At 38.9% G+C, this 21,702-nt stretch overlaps 5 protein-coding genes across 6 annotated transcripts; 3 read left to right on the forward strand and 2 right to left on the reverse strand.

The window, feature by feature from the left end:
• The first annotated feature begins 1,925 nt into the window (after positions 1-1,925).
• On the forward strand, positions 1,926-4,870 carry LOC141816923 (pentatricopeptide repeat-containing protein At1g19720). Its single transcript, XM_074704646.1, is given in 2 exon segments — positions 1,926-4,134; positions 4,137-4,870. Coding segments are annotated over 2 exon segments (2,709 nt in total). The 3' UTR covers positions 4,637-4,870.
• A 2,359-nt stretch (positions 4,871-7,229) lies between these two features.
• On the forward strand, positions 7,230-7,939 carry LOC141816885 (FCS-Like Zinc finger 17-like). Of its 2 annotated transcripts, none has more exons than XM_074704608.1 (2): positions 7,230-7,569; positions 7,689-7,939. In XM_074704608.1, the coding sequence occupies exons 1-2, from the start codon at positions 7,262-7,264 to the stop codon at positions 7,873-7,875; spliced, it is 495 nt and encodes a 164-aa protein (XP_074560709.1). In that variant the 5' UTR covers positions 7,230-7,261; the 3' UTR covers positions 7,876-7,939. The 2 variants fall into 2 exon arrangements, with proteins under 2 accessions (XP_074560709.1, XP_074560710.1); XM_074704609.1 differs by having other exon boundaries at positions 7,698-7,939.
• Positions 7,940-11,916: 3,977 nt separating this feature from the next.
• Positions 11,917-12,604, forward strand: LOC141816918 (auxin-responsive protein SAUR76-like). The gene has a single exon (XM_074704642.1). The coding sequence runs from the start codon at positions 11,918-11,920 to the stop codon at positions 12,353-12,355; it is 438 nt and encodes a 145-aa protein (XP_074560743.1). The 5' UTR covers position 11,917; the 3' UTR covers positions 12,356-12,604.
• Positions 12,605-13,655: 1,051 nt separating this feature from the next.
• On the reverse strand, positions 13,656-14,198 carry LOC141816919 (protein SMALL AUXIN UP-REGULATED RNA 12-like). Its single transcript, XM_074704643.1, has 2 exons — positions 13,767-14,198; positions 13,656-13,693 (listed from the first exon to the last, which is right to left on the reverse strand). Exons 1-2 carry the CDS (start codon positions 14,188-14,190, stop codon positions 13,656-13,658), a joined length of 462 nt encoding a protein of 153 aa, XP_074560744.1. The 5' UTR covers positions 14,191-14,198.
• Positions 14,199-15,059: 861 nt separating this feature from the next.
• Positions 15,060-20,723, reverse strand: LOC141816922 (DNA replication licensing factor MCM2; the record flags this gene model as incomplete). The annotated part of the gene is made up of 17 exons (XM_074704645.1): positions 15,060-15,341; positions 15,416-15,577; positions 15,825-16,007; positions 16,108-16,233; positions 16,306-16,458; positions 16,551-16,635; positions 16,705-16,821; positions 16,915-17,103; positions 17,184-17,356; positions 17,434-17,625; positions 17,707-17,841; positions 17,964-18,171; positions 18,268-18,487; positions 18,647-18,833; positions 18,937-19,118; positions 20,230-20,423; positions 20,503-20,723. Coding segments are annotated over 17 exons (2,844 nt in total), but the record flags the coding sequence as incomplete, so codon positions are not given.
• Between the last annotated feature and the right edge of the window lie 979 nt (positions 20,724-21,702).

A 21,702-nucleotide genomic window follows, 5' to 3' on the forward strand; every position in this document is an offset into this window, starting at 1 on the left:
AAGCATCAAATAAAGAGCAGCCAGGGGACCTGAACTTGGTGCAGCTAGTTGTGATGCAGGAGAATATGTCGATCGAGGAGATTATATTAATCCTCCCCTTGTTCTCAAAGTGAGAGAAGAAGAGAGGTTCATCCTTGATATAAAGTGGGGAGGTAGCTTAAAAGGTGGAAGAATGCCAACGCAAGACGAAGCAACTTGGTATGTGAAGGGGACAGTTTGCCGGGGGTTGAGTCGGCTTTGGGTGGCAAATTTTGGCCGTATTCTCTTGCATTCCTCCTAAACAACTAATCATACGTGCTTAAATATTAATTACTTGCTAAACCGCTCATTGACTAGCTACTTTGGCTGCATTTGTATGATTTAGGATTGACGCAAGCGTTGAAAATCTAATGAACAGCAGGATGCATGGTAATTCTGACACGTAGCGTGCATATTTTCTATAATCTTTATGGGGATCTGTAAGTTTGATGTGCGTATAGAGCTTAGGCTCTAAGACTCTCGAGTCAATTACTTACTTTACGAGTTTCATATATACAAACTTTATACAAACTTAAAACAGAGTCTGTCTTAATTATTGAATTAGTCATGTATTATATATATCTTCAAGTTAATTTGTGAATAACACCAATTTCTAACCCTGTTAGGCTATCATGCAGTCAAATGTGTATATAAATACGAGCAATTCACAATGTGCAAGCTAGCTGTATTATACAATTATACATGAAGATGGCCCAAAGGTAGAGGAGGATATGATTTAAAATATGGGGATCACCTAAAGATCATGGAAGATTTTGGGCTGATGATCTAATTAATATGATCTTGTTAGATTTGATATGTCACCTGTATATATGTGTAATGCAATTCTGATTCTTTAGATTTGATATGTATCTACAGCTCATCCATTATAAACACTTGTCTAGCAAAGAACTGGTTGTGTGATTGAGATATGCTCCTGAATAACATTGTTTGATCCCAAGAATGATTTTATCTTTATTATTTTAGGCTCGAGAATTTTCACATTACATTTGCTTCATTTCATCTCCTATTTTAAGATGACTTTAGGTCTTTTGAGTAAATTAACTTATTCTTTTGGGATGATAACCACCATAACTTTATTTTCAGTAATCCAAGTACTTTCAGATAATCCTTTTGACACAATTTTTTGTGAACCACTTGCTAGCCTATTATTTTAAGATTTTTATTTTCAATTCATAAAATATTTTTTAATAAATATAAAAAATAAAATTGGTATGTTAAATTGAAAATAAAAAATTCAAAGTTGTGAAGATTTTTTAGCAAAGTATCCCACAATCTAAATTTATTTATTTTATTAACTTCTCAAATATAAATTTTGTATTTATTATAATTGCAATTAAATTTGTCAATAATACATGAAATAAAAGACTTTTTTTTTAATGACTATACAAATCCATTAAAAAAATAACTTAAATTTAATCATACATTATAAAATATACATACAAATACAAGTATTACTACAAAATGACAAAAGAAAAAGGAAATCCATCTAAACTATACATCTTAGTCATAGTGTTTAGATATCCAAGTACACCCATAAAGCTCATAGTCTTCATCATTTTCAACCATCATGATTGATTTGCAGAAAGGTTGGGATATGAAGCTCTTTATTCTCATGCAAAAAGATATATATTTTGCAAGATAGTTCTTCATGCATGGTGGCAATTTAACTAATGATTTATTTCAAGTTTTAATTATTTTTTTTTCTTTAATATTGACCGTGACCGTTGACCGTTGACCTTTAATCGTTGACCACACCTTGCCACCTGTTCTTATGTAATCTACGAAGAGGGCCAGACAGACAGACAGGGCAGGGCAGGGCAGGTTCTCTTTGTAGATAACGCAAGAACGAGTGGCACTGTGTCACCACTGCCATCTTCCTCCACCGAATGGAGAAGGCATTTCTATGTTGTCGATGCGCTGATCTTACCTCCAATCTCTTCGCTGAACATCCAAATCAATCTTCTCGCCACCTCAAACTACTACTATCCATCAAATCCACCGCCGCCACCGCCACCGCCACCGCCGGACCTATCTTTCTCGCCCAAAAATCGAACCCTAAACCGTCTGCCCGAGCACCATCACCGCCTGCAACTCCTATTCCCTATGGCGACCTCCAAGAAGCCATCGCTGCGGTGGAACGGGGTATCCCTGTCAAGTCCCGCACCTACATCTCCCTCCTCCAGTCCTGCATCGACTCCGACTCCATCGGCCTGGGCTGCCGCCTCCACGCTTCCATCGCCTCCGTGCGGGATCGCGACATCTTTGTGGACACCAAGCTCGTCAGCATGTATGCGAAATGCGGCAGCTTGGACGACGCCCGACGCGTGTTCGACGGAATGGGCCGACGTAACCTCTTCGCCTGGTCGGCCATGATCGGCGCCTACGTCCGTGAGCATCGGTGGAGTGAGGTCCTCGACTTGTTCTTCGACATGATGCACGAAGGCGTTGTCGTCCCTGATGGATACTTGCTTCCGAGGATATTGCAGGCCTGCTCTAACACTGGCAATTTGGAGGCCGGGAGGCTGCTCCACTCCCTTGCCATTAAAACGGGACTTTTGAATTCATCAAAAGCAACCTATTTGAGCAATACGGTGCTGGCAATGTATGCCAAGTGCGGTGAACTGGATATGGCCACTAGGTTTTTTGAGGGGATGGGTAGGCGAGATAGTGTTTCGTGGAATTCAATCATTTCTGGCCATTGCCAATGGAGTGAACATGAAGCTGCTATGAGGCTATTTGCTAGGATGAGAGCCGAAGGGATTGAACCAAGCGCGGCCACTTGGACTATATTGATAACCGGTTACCATCAATCTGGTAAGCCAGAACTTGCCATGGAACTTATGGAGCAGATGAAGCGTTCTGGAACTGTGCCAGATGTTTTTACTTGGACAAGCATGATTTCGGGGCTCACTCAGAATGGGAGGACGAATGAAGCCTTGAGTTTCTTTCATGAGATGCAACTTTCAGGAGTGAACCCAAACAGTATGACCGTCGCCTGTGCTATCTTTGCTTGTGCTTCTTTGCAAGCATTGAACAAAGGAAAGGAACTCCACTCGTATGCATTTAAACTTGGAGGCTCACACAGCATTCTGGTGGGGAATTCTTTGATTGAATTGTATGCAAAATGTGATAGACTTGCGGGCGCTCAAAAGATTTTTGATGGGATGCTGGAGAAAGATGTTTTCAGTTGGAATTCAATGATTGGAGGTTACACACAAGCTGGTTATTGTGGTAAAGCTTATGAACTGTTCTCAAGGATGGAGAGTTTGGGTGTGCACCGAAATGTAGTAACTTGGAACATCATGATCTCGGGGTTCATTCAGAATGAGGATGAGGACCAGGCCATGGAGCTTTTTCACATGATGGAAGTAGATGGCATTAAAAGAAACACAGCTACATGGAACACACTGATTTCTGGTTCATTGCAGAATGGTGACACAAAAAAGGCCTTTGGAATATTCAAACTGATGCAGACACTCATGGTACGCCCTAATTCTGTCACCATCCTCAGCATCCTGCCAGCGTGTGCAAATCTGTTATCTGAATTAAAGGTAAAAGAGATCCATTCTTGTATATTACACAGCAATTTACAGGGTGATACAGCAATTGCAAATGCTCTCATAGACGCTTACTCAAATTCTGGAAATATAGAAAATGCTTGGGTAGTATTCAATGGTCTCTCATCAAGGGATCTCATCACATGGAATTCCATGATTTCTGCACTTGTTGCATATGGATATTCTCATGAAGCTCGAGATTTGTTTCAACAAATGAAACAGGAAGGCTTTAATCCAAATGAAGCAATTTTTGTCAGTATGATCAATGCCTATGCTCTCGATCAATTGGTGAATGAAGGGAAAAGATTCTTCTCTAGCATGATGGAGGAGTACAAGCTGTCTCCGGGCTTAGAACATTACACTGCAATGACAAATCTTCTAGGACGTTCTGGTAAGCTTAGAGAAGCTTGTGAGCTTATCAAGAATATGCCTATTGAGCCAAATGCTGCTGTCTGGTATGCACTTCTTGCTGCAGCCAGAATATATAATGATATCAAGATAGCAAACCTCGCAGCAAGCAATTTGTTCCGTTTGGAGCCAGGAACCCTGAAGTTCGCAGGCTGCTATCACATGCACAAGCTTTATATGAGAATCCAAGTATTGCTTCAAAAGTGTGCAATCCTAAGAAAGGTATCAAGATTGGTGATGCGCATGGTTGTTGTTGGATGGAAGTCAATAACCAAGTGATGACCTTCTTAAATGGAAGCCAAATTTTGCAAACTAAATTAGATGAAATCAATAGCAAAGTAGCACATATGAAGGCAGCTACATCTTTTTTGGATGGCATTATTCTTGAGTTTGAAGAAGAAAAGGAAGAGATCATTGGCACGCATTCTGAAAAGCTAGCAATTACTTTTGGCCTTGATAACTTGCCTGCTTTTAGGGCCATTCGAATCATTAAAAGTGTACGAATGTGTTCAGATTGTCATATCACTTCAAAGTTAATTTCTAAGACATATAAGCGTGAAATATTGATCAAGGATCGAAATTCTTTTCATCACTTCAAAGATGGGGCATGCTCTTGCAGAGATTACTGGTGAGCCAAAGAACAAAAAAAAAGTCCAAGGAACTTGTTGATTTGGTTTTCTTTGGCACTGAGAATATTTTTATTATTTCAATGTTATGGTTCGATGCCACTATTTTTTCTACCATCTCATGTCACTTGGTATAGGAGTTATCGAGACTGTTCATATCCCTTGTAAGATATTGCAACTTTTTTTTCTTTCAGAAAGTGCTGTTAGATCATGTACAGTTACATCGAAAGTGTAAAATTCCCCTGATAAATAAACATAAAAAAAATTCTCTCATATTGTTGAACTTTTTATATGAGGACATAAAAAATGTATTTCTAAACTATAGTATCAAAAGTAAGAAATGGACTAGAAATTGAAGAAATGGGAATTATGGACCAGGAGACCTGAAGAGTTTGTAAATATCCCTTGATCCTTGTTACGTTACTCTCTGAAAACTATCATGGTATATTAACACCATTCATAACAGGATAAGGTTGTTGGTAAAGAATAATACTGCAGCTGTAACTTTATATTTCTAGTGCATTTGATCTTAGCTCATATATTAGTAGAGTACGGGCTTGTGATATCATAGACAGAATACATGTGAAATAATCATTGCAAATAAAAAAAAAAAGTTTGCAATCTTCTACCATTATTTAGACCTCAGAATTTTGGTAAACATGAGTTTCAACTTCTTAGATGAAAAAATTAAGCCACAAATATAGAGAGAAAAGTGGCATGGCCGGGAAGCAGCTCAATCAAATGAATGCCCTATGCTCACCGCAAGCATCTGTCTCTTGGATTGGAAATGATTATTAATGTCAATTATTGTTGATGAAACCCTGACATGACTACACTCACCATGGCCAGATCTGGATGCAAATCATTTTAAGAGATTAGAACATGGACCAAAGGAAACTTGGTACCAGTTTCAGTAGCACCATAATGTCTTGTCATGAGATGCAATGCAACGTGTAGAAGTTATTCCAACATGAGTGAATATATATTGTTTATGTGTGAGGCTCCAGAAAACCATGGAGGAGAATGAAAGCAATTGCCGAAGCTATATTTGCATATCTTCCCACAAGACTTTATCTACCTTAATCAAGACAAGAATTCCAAGCACAGCAAAGGGAGCAAGCTTTTTTTCTTCATCTTTAACAAAACAACTTGCTTCATAAATGCGATACAGCATTTGTATAACAGTGCAAAGTTCAATAAAATTTTATACTTTGAAACTAGGTAATATTCTTCATTGCACATAGGGAGGAATAGGATGTATTAAATAAAATGTAATAATAATAATTACAAATATTTCTCCTATAGCATTCTATGCTTTCTATCAAAGAATTGGATTCTAATGGACTGCTACACAGGAAATTGGAACAAAAAGTCATGTAGCCTTTTTGAAGCATACTTGGCTTCTTTAGTATTAGAAGGGCATCTGTTGATGCATCATTTGAGTTGTCCTTTTTTTTTTCTTTCCAGGTGGAGGGTTCAGTTACCAAACATAAGAAATATTCCACGAGTTTTGGAATTAAGCAGCACTGCAATATATTCCAATTCCTACTAACTTTTGAAATCTAATTGGCATTCGAGTCAATCTTGTCAAGTTGATTGGACAGGACCACTTCTTTTCGAGATAAAATTAATAATACATGTGATCTTTTCACGGCAATTAGATTTTATCATGACTTGCAGTAAATAATGGTTTTGCCGAGTGTAATTTTAGATGCTGCATGTCTCCTTCTTTATAGGAATACAAATCTTTTGCTCTTTTCTTACCATTTGTTTAAGACATTCAAGTAAAAGGAAAGGGGAAACAACAAAACAGAAAAAATAAATAGAAAGAGACGAATAAAAAGACCTTAAATATGAGATGTCTTCTTCGATAAAGGTTTTTCAACACTACTGCTAATTCATTATTCTTGCTTTCTGACTTGCTTCATAGCTTCATTTAAAGGTCTTTTAAAGCTACTTGTATCAGCTTTTTCCAGATTCGGAATTAACAACCAAGTTTGTTTATTATTATGAGAGAGGACAGGAGAAAAGAAAATTATTGAAGGATTACTTGTATCATTACTACAAATCTTGGTTACTTCTTGAGGGAGCTGATCTGTATGATGTTATGTTGTTATTATGTATAGAGACCGTTGTGGTCAAATTTCCAAAGGAAATGATAATTGAGCTTATAAGAGATTAAGGCAGGTTTATGCCTTGTCAAATTGCTGTTGTAGTAGTAAAATCTAATTGGACTGTTAAGGCTTAGTCTAGATTAATGAGTCTGTTGTGTGCTTTTATTCCTCATATTATACCATGGCCGTTACTAATGATCCAAACTCGGTGCTCAAGGGGCGACTTCATTTAGTTAGCTTGGCCCATCATTCACATGTTGATCAGCATCTTTGCCAATTTGATTGCGTGAATGCATGCCCTTGCTCGAATCAGGAATCTAAAGTCATGCAAGCAAAGACTCAATTGCCATCTCAAGAAACATGAAGATTTCAATGTGTCATGTGAAACAAATGATGGGTCCTCTTGTGGCCACCAAGTAGTTTTAAGTACCCATCACTCCCTCCCTCCCACTTAGTGTCCTTCCAATCCACTGCTCCGTCGAGAGGATCCACAATTCCCATACCTTCTCCTCCAAAGATGCTCCCAAGAACTCAGAGCATCTTCCATATAGGGGAGGAAGGTTGGGAGGCCACAAAGCCCACTGCTGCCTTCGGAGAGCTGGAGCGCAGCTCGAGAGGAGCAATCGAGGGACTCGAAGGGCTTCGGATTGTCATTCAGCATTCCACACGCCGATCGAATGTCGTGATCAAGTCTTCACTCAACTCTTGCATGCCTCATCATCTGCTCAGCCTCAGGGCTACTTCTGCCACACAGTCTGGATTTCTGAAAACTTGTTTCCTGTGCAAAACTGAGCTGAGTCCTCATAAGGATGTTTACATGTATAGGTATTCGACTATTGCTTCCTCAAGATGTTTGGGCTATGAATTCCAAATGATTTTTGATATTTTCAGATTTCTTTTCTGTTATTGGTTTGTGTTTCACACACTAATGGCTGTTGAACTAGTGAAAGCAGGGGTGATCAGGGATTTTGCAGCGAGGAATGTCGAGGCCACCAAATTTTGATAGATGAAAGAAAAGAGATGGAAGTGTCGAGCACGAGGGAGAGATTGAAGGCTACTCACCATCGTTGTCTTCATGAATCTGGTCGTCATAGGAGGAGGAGGAGGAGGAGGATTTTAGTAGCAGCATAGAAAATTAAGAATTTGAAGAAATAAATATAAGACGCGTGTTTGAATTAGATATGCTTAAAAATAAATGAAATGAAAATTCTTCAATGTTTGCACCTTCTTGTGGTGCATAAAGCTGTAGCTAATGAACAAGCAAATAACTCTGGAATAGGAGAACAATCAAGAAATATAAATAATTTCTACAAGCTCGTTTTAGGCCGCCATAATTTCTCCAATAGTCTTGTTGATATCACATGCTCAGTGCAGGCCTCTTGATTCTCCTAGAACATGAACAATGGAAAACAAAAATAAAATCTTTCACCTTTTTTATCCTCTACTTCGGAATTCAGAAAACAACGTTTTCCACCTTTCACTTCGGCTGCTGCGAACCGCCGCCCGAGCTCGATCCATCTTCGTTGGCAACGCCATCCACTGCTGCATCCTCAGTGCCATCATCCCAAGCCCTCGCCTTGTATCATGCCCTGAAGGAGAAAATGTTTCTGTGTCTTCATATTGTAGTCTGCTAAATAACAGCGATAACAGATCATACATGTCAATGTTTTGAAATAGAGAAAGCAAGATTACATCCTTTGTCTCTATATTCAAATGATTTTTCACTCTCCCATTAAATATTTTTCCAGCATTTAGGTTGGCACCTGAAATTTAAGTCAAAGTATTTTGAAATGGAAGATTGTTGTTTTGCCATGCCGGAATGGAAGTCATGGAAGTCAGTTGCATTCAGAATTGTATCCAAGGAACTTAGAGGCTGCCTTGTTAAACAGATTCATAATGGATGGAACTAGAGTATTTGAGATAGGCTGCCTTATTAAACAGATTCATAATGGATGGAACTAGAGTATTTGAGATGATCCATGGATAAGTCCGGCCCCTATATCATGGTGGCCACTGGCCAACTTTCTAAATGTTGAACTCATGGTGAGTTTTCAGGTGTCCAAGTAGAGGCTCTTGGAACCTTGAGGTTTTAGGACAGTTTTCTCTCTACCTTATCTTGTCTGTCACCTATATATGTGCCTGATGAATGTAATGATGAAACCTGTGAGGCACAAGAGTTTGGAGTCAAAGCAGCTTTGATTAATAAAAATCGTATAGGTGTGGATAAAGTAAATTGTCTTTGGGGTTCAAAGGTAAATTGCCATCTTGCCACATTCATATCTTCATGGATGCTACTAGATAACCTTATAGCACTTGCTTGCTACCCATTTAAGAAGGCATTTAATTTGTTTTTCCCCCCAAAATAAATACTCAATCTAGTTAGTCATTTAATAATATTAGTTGAATTGATCCTTTTCCAAACTGTCTAAGTTCTCAGACTCTGACACGATATTGGAACAGCACTCTCCTTATTAAGTTTCAATAGGACTTCAACTTTGTAAAGGCTAAACTTAATCAATTCACCTACCAACCACAGTTTAGCAGAAAGAGAAGTGGGCATTTATTTTTTTGATTTCTCCAACTCTAACACCATTTAAAACAACTAGTTATGTCCTTTTCATTAATGCTCCTTCAACTACAAAGATTCCAATCTTTTATGTAATCTTTCTACCATCAACTTAAATCCAGATGCCTCCAACCCCTCTTCAGAACCTTTGTCACACCAAACCATCATTCTGTTGTTGCTGTATCTAATTCCTGGGTTGTCTCTACATACCTTTACTAAACTAGTCACTTCAAGTAAATGTCTTTACTCTCAGAGAATCAAATAAAGCCCATAAGTTGACAAAGAGCAAAATCTCTTTGATCTTGACGATATGCTCGCCAGTACAAAAGATATGTTAAGATATGAGTTTGAGGCAGACCTTCAGGAATCCACTTATAAATTGATGGACTCAATATATATATTGTCGCCTAACCATTTCTACTTTGATTCCTATCAGGATGATTTTATAATCTAAATGGAGCAAAAGACTAGATGTCATCTATGCAAGAAGTCACAGGTTCACAGGAAAACAATCGGCAAGAGTATCAGCATGGTTTGTCTCTGAGTGCTTGGTCGATCTTGGCATGCCAAACAAGTTGTGGGTTTTATTTGACACTGAATTTGTTCTTCCATGACAGACTAGAATTCGCTTGCAGACGCAACTCAAAGAGTAGTTTCTGAGCATGCATCAGCTCTACCTACCTGAACAGCCCTTAATTAGTTCCTTCGTTTTTGGTTGGCAACTTTATGGAGCTTGTGGACCACTGACAGCTAATGGACTGGAACATACCTATCTATATGTTTATATAATATTCAAGCAAGTTCGCTACAAATCAAGTGTAAGCTTATGATTAAGTTATCTTTAAGTTGTTAAATACGTGAATTAGTACTAGTGTTTGCTTTTGCCAGCACCTTTAATTTTCGGAACCTTCATGCATATCTTATTTGGATAAGTGTAGCGTGAGTATGATTTTTGTTATGTTTGTGCTAAAGTTAATTTGTTTTTTATGAGAAAATCAACTATTAGATGATAGTTTGTTTGGTTTAGCGATAGTTGATCGATAGACTTACAAGAGAACCAAGAACACAATAAAATGTTTTTGCCTTGATGCATATATATATATATACTCGAGTTCTGAAATCCCTTTAATTGGTTGTTGTAAAAAATTCTTAATGAATACGCTAAATAATCGAAAGTCAATTCAGAAGACAAGGAAAATCCTACGATCGCTTTGGACTTCTGAGTAATTCATTTGGAAAATTACAATCAAAAGGGTTTGACTTCAAAACACTTAATGGCACACATTAAGATGCATGTATTTTGTTCAAGAAGTAGTTTAAGATAAGAAACAAGGGATGCCCCACATTAAGATGTATTTAATTCACCTAAAGCCATAATTAAGATTTCATTTTATGTTATTTAATGTAATAGGAATGTGAGGATAAGCATCCATGTCAATTGTAGTACTAGAAAACTGTCTCATTGATGCCTTGCCGCCCCTGCCACACTAATCATTATTTCTTTTTTTTTCAAATTCATTATCTGGAGTTAGTTTTAATTAATATTTCTTCATTAATCTTTTCACTTACTATAATATGAGTTTGAGATCAAGAGTTTAAATTGCAAAAATAATCTTTTACAAAATATAAAGTAAAATTATGTATAAATATTCCAATATAATCTGTTTCTTTTTAGGACCCCATACTTTTCACTATCAATTTTGTGTTTGATCTTTTAAAACTCTTAAAAATAATATGAAGATCTGATAGCTCCAAATGACTTCATTCACGGGAATCATTTATTGCATTGTGGGCTCCACGATCATTTGTAAAAAGGTAAATTGGAAAGCTGCAATTGATTATTACGGAGGAGGACATTGCCTTTGCTTCATCAAGATTCGACCTTTACTTACTTCAGTACGTAAGTCTGATCCATAATAACCAATTCAATCATGTTCCAGAACGACTAGATGACTCCACCTTTTTTGATGATGGAGTTGATTAAACCACCACCATCATAATTCATTGAACCGCATTAAAAACTAATGGAGCTATTAGAACATGCATGGCCATACCAAATGACTCCAAGCCCTAGCCACGAGTCCTTCCCTTCCGACAAATAATAGACAAAACTCTGTTATGGAGGTGACATTGCTTTTGGTTTGGCCTGTCATGTTTCCATAAATTTGGAACTCAATTAGCCAAACAGCTATAACGCGCTAACTCACATCAACTCCATTTATTATATCAAAATATATTTTTTAAAATGTAGTTTTGTCTTTAAAAAAATATTAAAAGGTTGTTAAATACCGTGCCTCTCGTGGCCCCCGGCACAACCAACTATTCCCCACCCACAACCGCACCCTGCGCTGTCATGTCCATTTGATGCGCCACGGAAATTCAACCAAATTTAAATTTTATCGTATCTATCGGCTCGACCGGTTAATGATAGATCGGATTTGGGTTCTATTTATAGAAAGGAAAAAAAAACATCTAAATCTTATACAGACGATCCAAACTCCGGGTCGGTCGAATTTGAAAAACATTTGAAGGGGGCCCACTCCCGTCTCTGCCCCCTTTTTAAGTGACCCACCCCTCTCTCCCTTCCTCCCCAATCGTCCTGATCCCATGGCCAAGGGCGGCGGCGGGAAGCTGAGCAAGCTCAAGTGCATGATCAAGCGCTGGAACTCTTCCGGGCGCATCACCGGCTCTACCTCCGGCGGAGAATCCGCCTCCGCCGCGGGGGCCTCCTCCCGGTCGCAGGACGGCGACGGGTGGGTGCACTCGTCGTCGGCGTCGTCGTTCCGCGGGGACGAGGTGCCTCCGGGGTTCCACCCGGTGTACGTGGGCAAGTCGCGCCGGCGGTACCTCGTCAGCGCCGGCCTCATTGGCCACCCGCTCTTCCAGGTCCTCGTCGAGCGGTGCAGAGACGATGCCGGCGCCGGCGCGGCGATGGTGGTGGTGGGGTGCGAGGTGGTTCTGTTCGAGCACCTGCTGTGGATGCTGGAGAACGCCGAGCCGCAGCCCGAGTCGTTGGACGAGCTGGTCGAGTTCTACGCATGCTGACGGCGGCGGAGCGACGTTTCCGCGGTGGCGGGCGCGACTCTGTCACTAAAACGCAGAGAGAAGAAACTAAGCAGCAGGGTTTATTTGGAAACCCTTTTTATGTAGGGTTTTTATGTAAGATTTTGGAAAAATTCGGAATTGCAGAAATGGCAAAAGTATGTGTTAACCAGTTTAAATTACTATTTAGTCCCTGTAATCAAGGACGTGTGTGTAATTTTCTTCTTGTGCTTTCCTCTGATTTCTACAATTTCTGATATGAATGTAAATTTGCAAATTAAATTGTATATTTTATGTATAAGATGCATATTGTTGTGTAGAATTTATTATTATTTCTATGGACTATATATTAGATGACTAACAAGTATGCATTGAAAAATCTCAACGTGAACAAAAATTAATTTGAGTGATCCAAGCTTGGCTAATAAGAAATTAAGTATTCACTAATCCACAAGAGATCCATATGAGTCGAATCAAGGCCATTTGGTCAGTTTTTTTTTTTTATGTAAATAGGAAAACTAACAATAATTCATGCATGAAATTTTAGACACAAATTAATTGCCACCTTATGCTAATTTTAAAAATACCATACAACTTTTGACGTGATAATTTAATATAGTTCAATCGTACTTAATTTAAAATTAAATCTGAATTATTTAAAAATATACTCTATTTTTTACCATCACCGTCAAGCCCGGTGGATGATTAGGTGAGGCATCATGGTCCTTAATGGGGACGAGGAGCACGTGTGGTAATCATGGTACTTGATTTCCCTGCAATTATAAAAGGCCAGTGGGTCATCAATTATTTAAGAGTCATGTTTCTTTTACTTTTTTTAAAAAAGAAAAAACTTTTTAGAAAAAAAAATAAAACTTTTAAAATTAGTATATTGAAATGGATTTGACAATTTTTTTTGGTTTAAATATATTTAACATTTTGAAACACTGACGACATAAAAGGATTTTAAAAACATTTTTAAAACATATTTATGGTTTATTTGCATGGGCCGTAGATAGGCCAACTAGGGCACTCAGCCCAGGTAGCAGGAGAGTGTGGGCCTTAAGGCCTACCAACGAGTGGACGTAAGCTCAATCATTGCATTCCAATGAAGCAACACAGCGATATTTTATCATTCCCCTTAAACAATGTCAAATATTACATCACTTGTAATCTGCAAGTAAGAAACCAATTCCTTCCTTGAGTTTGTAAACTGAATCCATCAGATCTCTAACATAAAATTGTCACATGAAAACAACAACAATTCAATGCCATAGTTGACTGAACAATTCCAGTCCAGGCGTTGCTATTCCTCAGCCCTTGCTCGCCCAGTTGGATTTCCTTCTACGATGACAAAAACACAGCTTGCCTTAGAATACATACGTAGCTGTGTGAATTGGATAGGACAAAGACTTACCATGATCGACGAGGCCCTCTGCATGCCGCTCCATAAACTGGAGGATGTACTTGAACGTCTCGATCTCGCAGGGGATCGTGAGCACTCCCTTGTGATGAAACCCAAATTCCTCCTCGGCTTTCTCAAGCAGCAGCCTGAACACCGGGAGGCTCAGGTACGTCGTCGGTATCACAAACCTCCGTTGCTCTGGTCCTACATAAACAGGGCAGTATCCCTTGGGCACATCCGGAGGGGCCTCTGGGCTATGGCAGCACTCCTCATCTGAGTCCCAACACAGACTCTTCAGCCGCTTGTCGACGGAGGGGGGAATGCCGGACGTTTTGGGTTGGTCTTCCTTTGGCCTAAGCGCGACGGGCTGCCATTTCTGAAGTAACTCTTGAATAATCTGCCTCATGCCAGACGCCTTCACTCCGTCGTCGCTCATTGTAGATGATCTGATGATGGATTAGGAACTCTCTCTCTGTGCTCTAGCCTTTATAGATTCGACTGAACAAAAAATTCCTTCCTGAAAGATCCAAACAGATCAGATGGCAGTATTTAGTATTTGTTAGTCCGACAAATAAAAAGCTGGAATATATTGCAAGACCAAAGGACAGAGGTGATTAAAACATTTCTAATCACATGAGACGAATATCATTCAGACCTTAGGAATGACGTTGCTCACAGCTTGAATAGGCAAAATTGAAAGGAATATTGGGTAGGTGTGACAATTTCACCTAAATAACTTCAAGAACAAGATCTGCTTACATAGTTCAGGATTAGAGCATGAGAGGCATGTTTAAGTATGAAAGCGAGAAAACAGAGATGTGGATATAGGTAACATGGCACCACATGATGGCGGCGAGACGAGCTCTAAGGGGAATCTTGTCGAGTTCTGAGAAATATATAACAAGATTATATGTTTCGATGACTAAGCTTGTATTCTGAGGCCACAGATTGAGATCCACCATGTGAGGTCCCTGACATTACTTCGTACGACAAGTACCTGTTACGTTAATGTAATCTGATAAAACTCTCCTTCTATCACCACCAATCGGTTTCTGAATGTTATCGTGGAAAGAAATCTTCAACTGGAATCAGTCTCCAGACATTCCAGCTAATAATTAGCTAAGAAATTAAAGCTCTTGGTGGTCGGTTATCTGTTTTTTATTGGGCCAATTTTGATCCTCTTTTATTGATTTCAAATAGGTTCGAAAGGATAAAAGATGAACTTTTAAATGATTACCCATTGCATCAACCAAATAAAGGCACCATTAGTATCTAAACATCATGGATAATTGCACTCGACCATCTTAATTCAAACTAATTAACAAATTTATAGGTCGATCACAACTTGTAAACTGATGAAGCGGAATAAGGAAGCTTGTCATGCTAATGATCTCCAAAGATCAAGTGTAAGAATATGAAGTAGCCTGCTTGTGAGCGAGCAAACGCAAATGTGAGCTTGGCCCTCGTGCTCTAAGTTGCTACAGGATGCCTAATTAAGCCACGACTTTCATCCAAAACGAAATTGTTACTGGTGAAATGAGCACTGGAGAAGAATGGCTTCAGATCGTAGATTTCATGTTCCTGGGCCTGCATCAACCAAAGATCAGATTAGAAATGTTCGACAAGACGGGGGAGAAGCAGACACTTGTATGATGCTTTACCTTGTTCCTTAGATCTTCCATTTTCACCTCTATATGAGTCAGGCGAGCAGTTGTGCCTGATACAATTTGCTCAAAATACAGTGCGTCTTTAACAAGACCACGCAGAAGATGCAAGAGAAGCTCATTGTAATCCTTCTTGAAGGTCATATACTTCATGAAACTCTGCAGAAGTTCAAGAATGAACAGAGATGACATGAAGAATCAAGCATAACAAGGAAAGATGGCGTCCAATTTTGTATGGCTATGTTTATAGGTGAGCAAGGTCCATTTAAATCTTTAGGCTTCTACCATCCATATCCTATAAGTGAGGTCTACTGCAACCAGTTATATCTGTTATTCTTTGGTTGCTTGCCATTAGCATTGTGACCAGGATATTAAGGTGGAGAGAGATATAAGCTGTTTGTTGTACCTTTCGTAGAGTTTTTTGGACGCCAAATTTCTGGCACGAGACGAAAGAATCAAGCAGGACTCGTATTGCCATGTCTACATCTTCTTGAGTAACATAGCTCCTCAAGTGCATTCTCGCATGAGCTTCTGACATTCGGATCATGGATTCAAAGTGCCTAACTGCTATTGGAACCCCTTGTCCATGCTGTACCAGTCACCAGAACGCTTATTAATTATAAAATCCCATGAAGTATATGACAGGAATGTTAACACATAGGAGATGCCGGCTTGCTATAAATTCTTACAGATGATTCTCGGCGTAGTTCAGCATAAACAATTGTTAATTTATCCAAGTCGGCATCATGTAATTTGGGGAATACATTTAATTTCGCAAAAGTTATATACTTCTTCAGCATGTCTTGAGAAAGAATCTGTAGCAAAAAGATTATCATACATCTGGGCAAAAAGTTTTTTAATAAGAGAATAAATCTGAAAAAGGTTACCTCTTGGTCAACTGGTCTATCAGAAGCCAGAAAATCATCTTGTGATATGCTCGCAGGATGGTCTTCAAGTGTAGCGCCCTTTGGCTGTGATCTGGCATGGCTGTCTACAACAAAAGTCGCAAGCATTTCATCGGTTATGGGATCGACTATATCCTGCAACCAGAATTTCCCATGGGCAAAGCTGATAAATTGACACCATCAATAACCTCTACCATAAAGTATGAACTTCGAGATGGAATAGTTACCTTAACAACACAGAGAATGTCAAATCGTGATATGATTGGATCTGTCAGCTCTACATTTTGGGAGAACGTCTTTGATGAGTCATATCTAAACATACATACAGGTAAGCACTCAATATAGACGATCGCAGTCATATAGCAGAAGAGTGATTGTTACCTTCCTCCTATTGGATTGGCTGCGGCCATGACACTACAACGGGCCTTGAGTGATGTAACTATTCCAGCCTTTGATATGCTGATGCTTTGTTGTTCCATGGCTTCATGAATACTCACTCTGTCATTCAGTTTTATGTAAAATACCAATGATAAAGAAGACTGATAGGGAATGTGTACATGTTGGTTGAATATAACCAGCAAAGGAACTAACCTGTCCTGATCATTCATTTTGTCAAACTCATCAATTAAGCATATTCCTCTATCAGCGAGGACAAGAGCACCACCTTCAAGAGTCCATTCTCTTGTTACTGGATCTTTATGCACTGCTGCAGTAAGCCCAACCGCGGAAGCGCCTTTACCTGTTGTATAAACAGCTCTATGGCCTGTCTTTTCCACATACCTATTTGATATATTGTTCAATCATTGATATATGCATTGAGATAGAAGAATGAAAGAAGAATGATCTGGAAAAGATCTTACTTAAGAAATTGGGATTTTGCTGTTCCTGGATCACCTAGCAGGAGAACATTTATATCCCCCCTTACCCGATGTTTTCCCTCAGCATCCTTCCCTTGTCCTCCAAACATGGCAAGTGCTATGGCTGTTTTAATGTCTTCATGGCCATAGATTGATGGCGCAATAGATTTTATAATCTGTGATTCATTTGTATTTAAATCAAATGTACTTATGAAAAGGAAGAAAATGCAAATAAATATGTCAAGTAACAAACCCTTTCTCCAATTCTTGGATCCTTTGCCAGTTTCTCAATCTCAGCTTTGTCATCATCAGTAAGTTTATAGGCAGAGAAAAGATCCTGCTTTTTAGCAATATGGTTAGCTTCAACCACTGTAGCGAACACAGGAAATCCATTCTTTGTGTTCAAAGATAAGTCAAAGTTGTTTGTGTATATGCCTGTGACCTCCTGAAAAATCACATTCTTAATATCAGAAAATTACCATGATTTGCACTGTCTCAACAATATATAGACATAAACATAAGTTACAATTTCTTCTCCAGGTCGGGCACAGTCAATCAGATCATTTAAAAGTATCACTTCCTTGTATCTTGGAAGCCTACCAGCAGGGACAATTCCAGGACTTTCCTGAAGGGTAAGTTTTTGATAGTCCCTGTATATTGTCTGTGATGAAAACAGTAACACTTAGTAAGATGATACTTAAACTTGTTAAGCTAACTAAATGCAAGAATCAATGCAAATTAATGTGCACAGAGACACCAAACAATATTTGAAAAAGAACTCACCTGTTCAACATTTACAGTGAATGGTCCTTTCGACTGGCACTCAGGACAAGATCCCACTTTTACTTCAGTATAAGAGTTCTGAAAGAAAGGGCCAAGAACAGCACCGCATTTGTTGCAATCAAATTTCACTTGCTGTAACTGAGGAAAAACTCCAGACCGTCGTGTAACAACACCTCCTATACGAATCATTGTGTTAAGGTGAATCTGCCTGTGGTGCAAAAATTCATACGTGGATTAAACACATCAAATCTCATTACAAAAGGAGAGACAGAATAGCTTTTTTCTCAACAAACTAAAATCCTACCTAATGTTCCGGATCTGATCATACACTGGCAAATTAGTTATTCGCACAAAAATCTTTTGATGAATGTTTCTATAATTCTTGTGAAGATCAAAAACAACATTCCTAGCAACTTCCTCCATAACTTCAAGCACAGATTGTGGAGCATCAGCCAACCATATGGCAATATTTGGGTGAATATATATGAACTGCTTGTAGTCTATCTCTAAACTGCACTTGTTAGCTGCAAAGCCAAAAACAACAGTCAAAAACAAAAAAACTTGAAATGTGTAAATGGAGCAAAAAAGAGAAAAAAAAAATCACTAGGTTGGTATGGTGATACAACTCAATTCATATAATGTTTCCAATCACTTAGGATTCTGCAAGCGAAATAAGCAATTACCTAAAACCATCTCATTTATCAAGCGGATGTATTCAATTTCTCGTTCATTTTTAGGGTTCACATAAGTAAGAAGAAACTCTTTGAATTTCTTCGCAATAAATCGACGAACTTCATCCCTTGTGACCCATTCTCTCAAGGTTCCTTGGACGCGATACATACTCATCTCACCCTCTTCATCATATTCATCCTGTCAAATGAAATTAAGTAGAAAATTAAATACAGTAAAGAAGGTTTATAAGAGGAAAAACATAGATGAGAAACTTCAAAAATCAGAAAATATTGATGTATACCTCATATGGATCATCATCTGTCTGATCAGTCATTGGAACATCCTCTCTAGAGTGTCCTTGTAGGGATCTTCCTGGTGAACTTTGAGAGCCACCCTCAGTGTCATCATTTCTTCCACCAGCTGGTGGCCTAAAATCAGCTCTGAATCTTTTTGGACGCCTGATGTTGGTATCATCATCTGTGTCTGTACCCAAAAAAAAAAAAAAAACACCATCTCTTATAACTAGGACTAACTTAATTAAGTCAATGCATATGTGCCCTAGGAGAAGAATACGATTGTTCTGACATACATGGTGCCTGTCATGCCAGTCTCGCTCTATGTCTGCTGCCAGCAAAACCAACCTTGTTATATAACAAATATCTTTTTTTTTTGGCAACTTACCACTTGATTCTCACAAAAATCCAGGAAAAAAAATAGCAGAAAGGGTGCATAGCCATACTCTATTAAGTGGATATATTACTCGAGATTAATGGCGAGTTATTGCGAATTTGTTATGCTATAAGATATATTATTAACATTGCGACATTGACCATACTTCCGTGAACCGAAATAAATTAACAAATTAATTTGTTGGCCTGATGATAGTAAAGAAGCAATCATGAACTACCAAGTAAAAAAAAAAGATGGACTTGCATTTGTGGAATATGCAAGGAAGCCACTGAGAGGTCTTAATAGTGGAACATTCTAACAAAATAGTTTAAGAGCTTGTTTCACTTGGAGATATATGAGATGAAAGAAGATAGGGGTAATAAAATGAGTTAACTGTTCTTTCTAGTTACTCTCAAATCTCTCCAAGCAAAAAGATCATAAACTAATGTGCAACTATGGATAGGTCAACATTTAATAATCGTATGGTGTAGTAAATGTTAAATGTTAAAAAATATACAGAGATGTAAGCAGGTTAATATTAGATAATTTTGTGGCACAATTCAGTGGTCAGAATTAAATGGAGTCACACTGTAATTCTCTTAGACGTGTTCACAAATGCTTCCTGAATATTTAGTCATAATGAAGTATAAATTAACAAGTTTTTTTTTTTTCAATACCAACAAAATAACTGAATCAGAAGGCACAAATTCTAACATAAATTAGTACATTCCCTAAGTGAGTATAGAATCACTGTGCCAAGGTACATTAATGACATTTTTTGAAGGCCAAATTAGTAGTGGTAAGGGTAAAACCAAGGCATTGCGTGTGAGTAAATGCAGAACCACCTGAAACATGAAAATACACAACACTACAAAGGAAGATAACATATAGCTAAGAATATGCATCAATTCTAACAGATTTACACCTTGATCATAGAGCATCTGGGGCAGCTTCCGATCAAGGATGCCACCAGTGCCGGTGCGGCCATCCCTAACGTCGAGTTCCACCTCTGCTGCCCTCCTATCGGCCATTATTTGGTCCAGATCCCTCTCGTCCTCCATTGAGTCGTCGAGTCCGACCCTCTCATACTGGTCTTGATCATCCATCCGACGGTAATCACTGCAACCCCACCATCCCCGTCCACATCAGTAACGTCAAGAAAAACAAAACAGACAAAGACTAGATTTTGGGTACCCACTCCATGTAATTATCGTTGAACAGATCCTCCCCCTCCTCGTCCTCCTCATTACCGTCGCCATCGCCGCCGTCATCGTCCCCGATGATATGAGGGTCGACGGCAGCCTCATCCTCGTCAGAGTAAGAATCGGTGTTGCGGCTCGTGTTTGGCGGCAGCCGGTCAGTGCTGAACCCAGCGGAGGTCGGCGACCCGGGAGTCGACGGCTGGTTATCGGAATCATCCTACACGAAGACCGGGTCGTCAAAAGACAGAGGACGGACCGATGAGATCTGACAGCGACAAACAGGGAAGAAAATAAAAGGCTAACCATCGGGCAAGGCGCGTCTCCTTCTACTCCGGTAGTAACAAGACGGGACTAGACGCGGCTCCTTCAACTTCTACTCTGAGAATGATAAGGCCGGAGCACAACTAGGGTTTCAGTTGGGCAGGCGAGGAGACGAAGAAATGTAGGTGACGAATTGGCGGGAAACGTCGACAGTTCCCGCGCTTCAGTGTGGTGGGGGCATGGGGCCCGTGCACAATGCCAAGCCCATCATGGATCCATTCGGGCTCGAGTCTGCAGGTTGGCCCGGACCTTTTAGGTGTGTTGGGCCGTTTGTACAGTGGCCCATTTATGATCCAACTGTTTGAACGAACAGATTGTATCAGATTATAAGAACGGTGCTTTGCGATCTATTTATTTAAAAATTAATTTTAAAATATTTATTTTATTTAAATTAAGTTGTCATTCTGCAATGGTGATATTGACACCTTCGCTGGGATTGGCCATTTGGTACGACAGCAGTGTTCTTCATAGTTGTGTTTCTCATTGCTTAATAAATAATGCAACGTTTTTTGTTGATAAAACACGTTTTCTTTTTTCTGAAGGGAGGAAATCGAGGGAATTGTCTTTTTCATTGTTTATTTCTTTGAAGGAAAAAGAATATGAAAAATTAAAATGAAAACCACAGGCGTGAAATCCAGTTGCTGAAACGAAGGAACGCATCAAGCTGTTGCAGCGTCAGCACACAGATTACAAACGTTCCACCATACGAGCTACATCCCCAATTATAAATAATTCATAAGTTTCCCTAGGATTGTTGTAAAAAAAATGAAAATAATGTATTTTTTCACTTTTATCAGATAAATCAATTTAAATTTGTTCATACTGTCTGATTAATGAAAATTAAGTAATTTGGTTCAAATTATTCAGCTTTTATT

Source organism: Curcuma longa, unplaced genomic scaffold (assembly GCF_044706935.1).
Source record: "Curcuma longa cultivar G26 ecotype Majalengka, Jawa Barat unplaced genomic scaffold, ITB_CL_G26_1.1 contig_18626, whole genome shotgun sequence".
NCBI lineage: Eukaryota > Viridiplantae > Streptophyta > Magnoliopsida > Zingiberales > Zingiberaceae > Curcuma > Curcuma longa.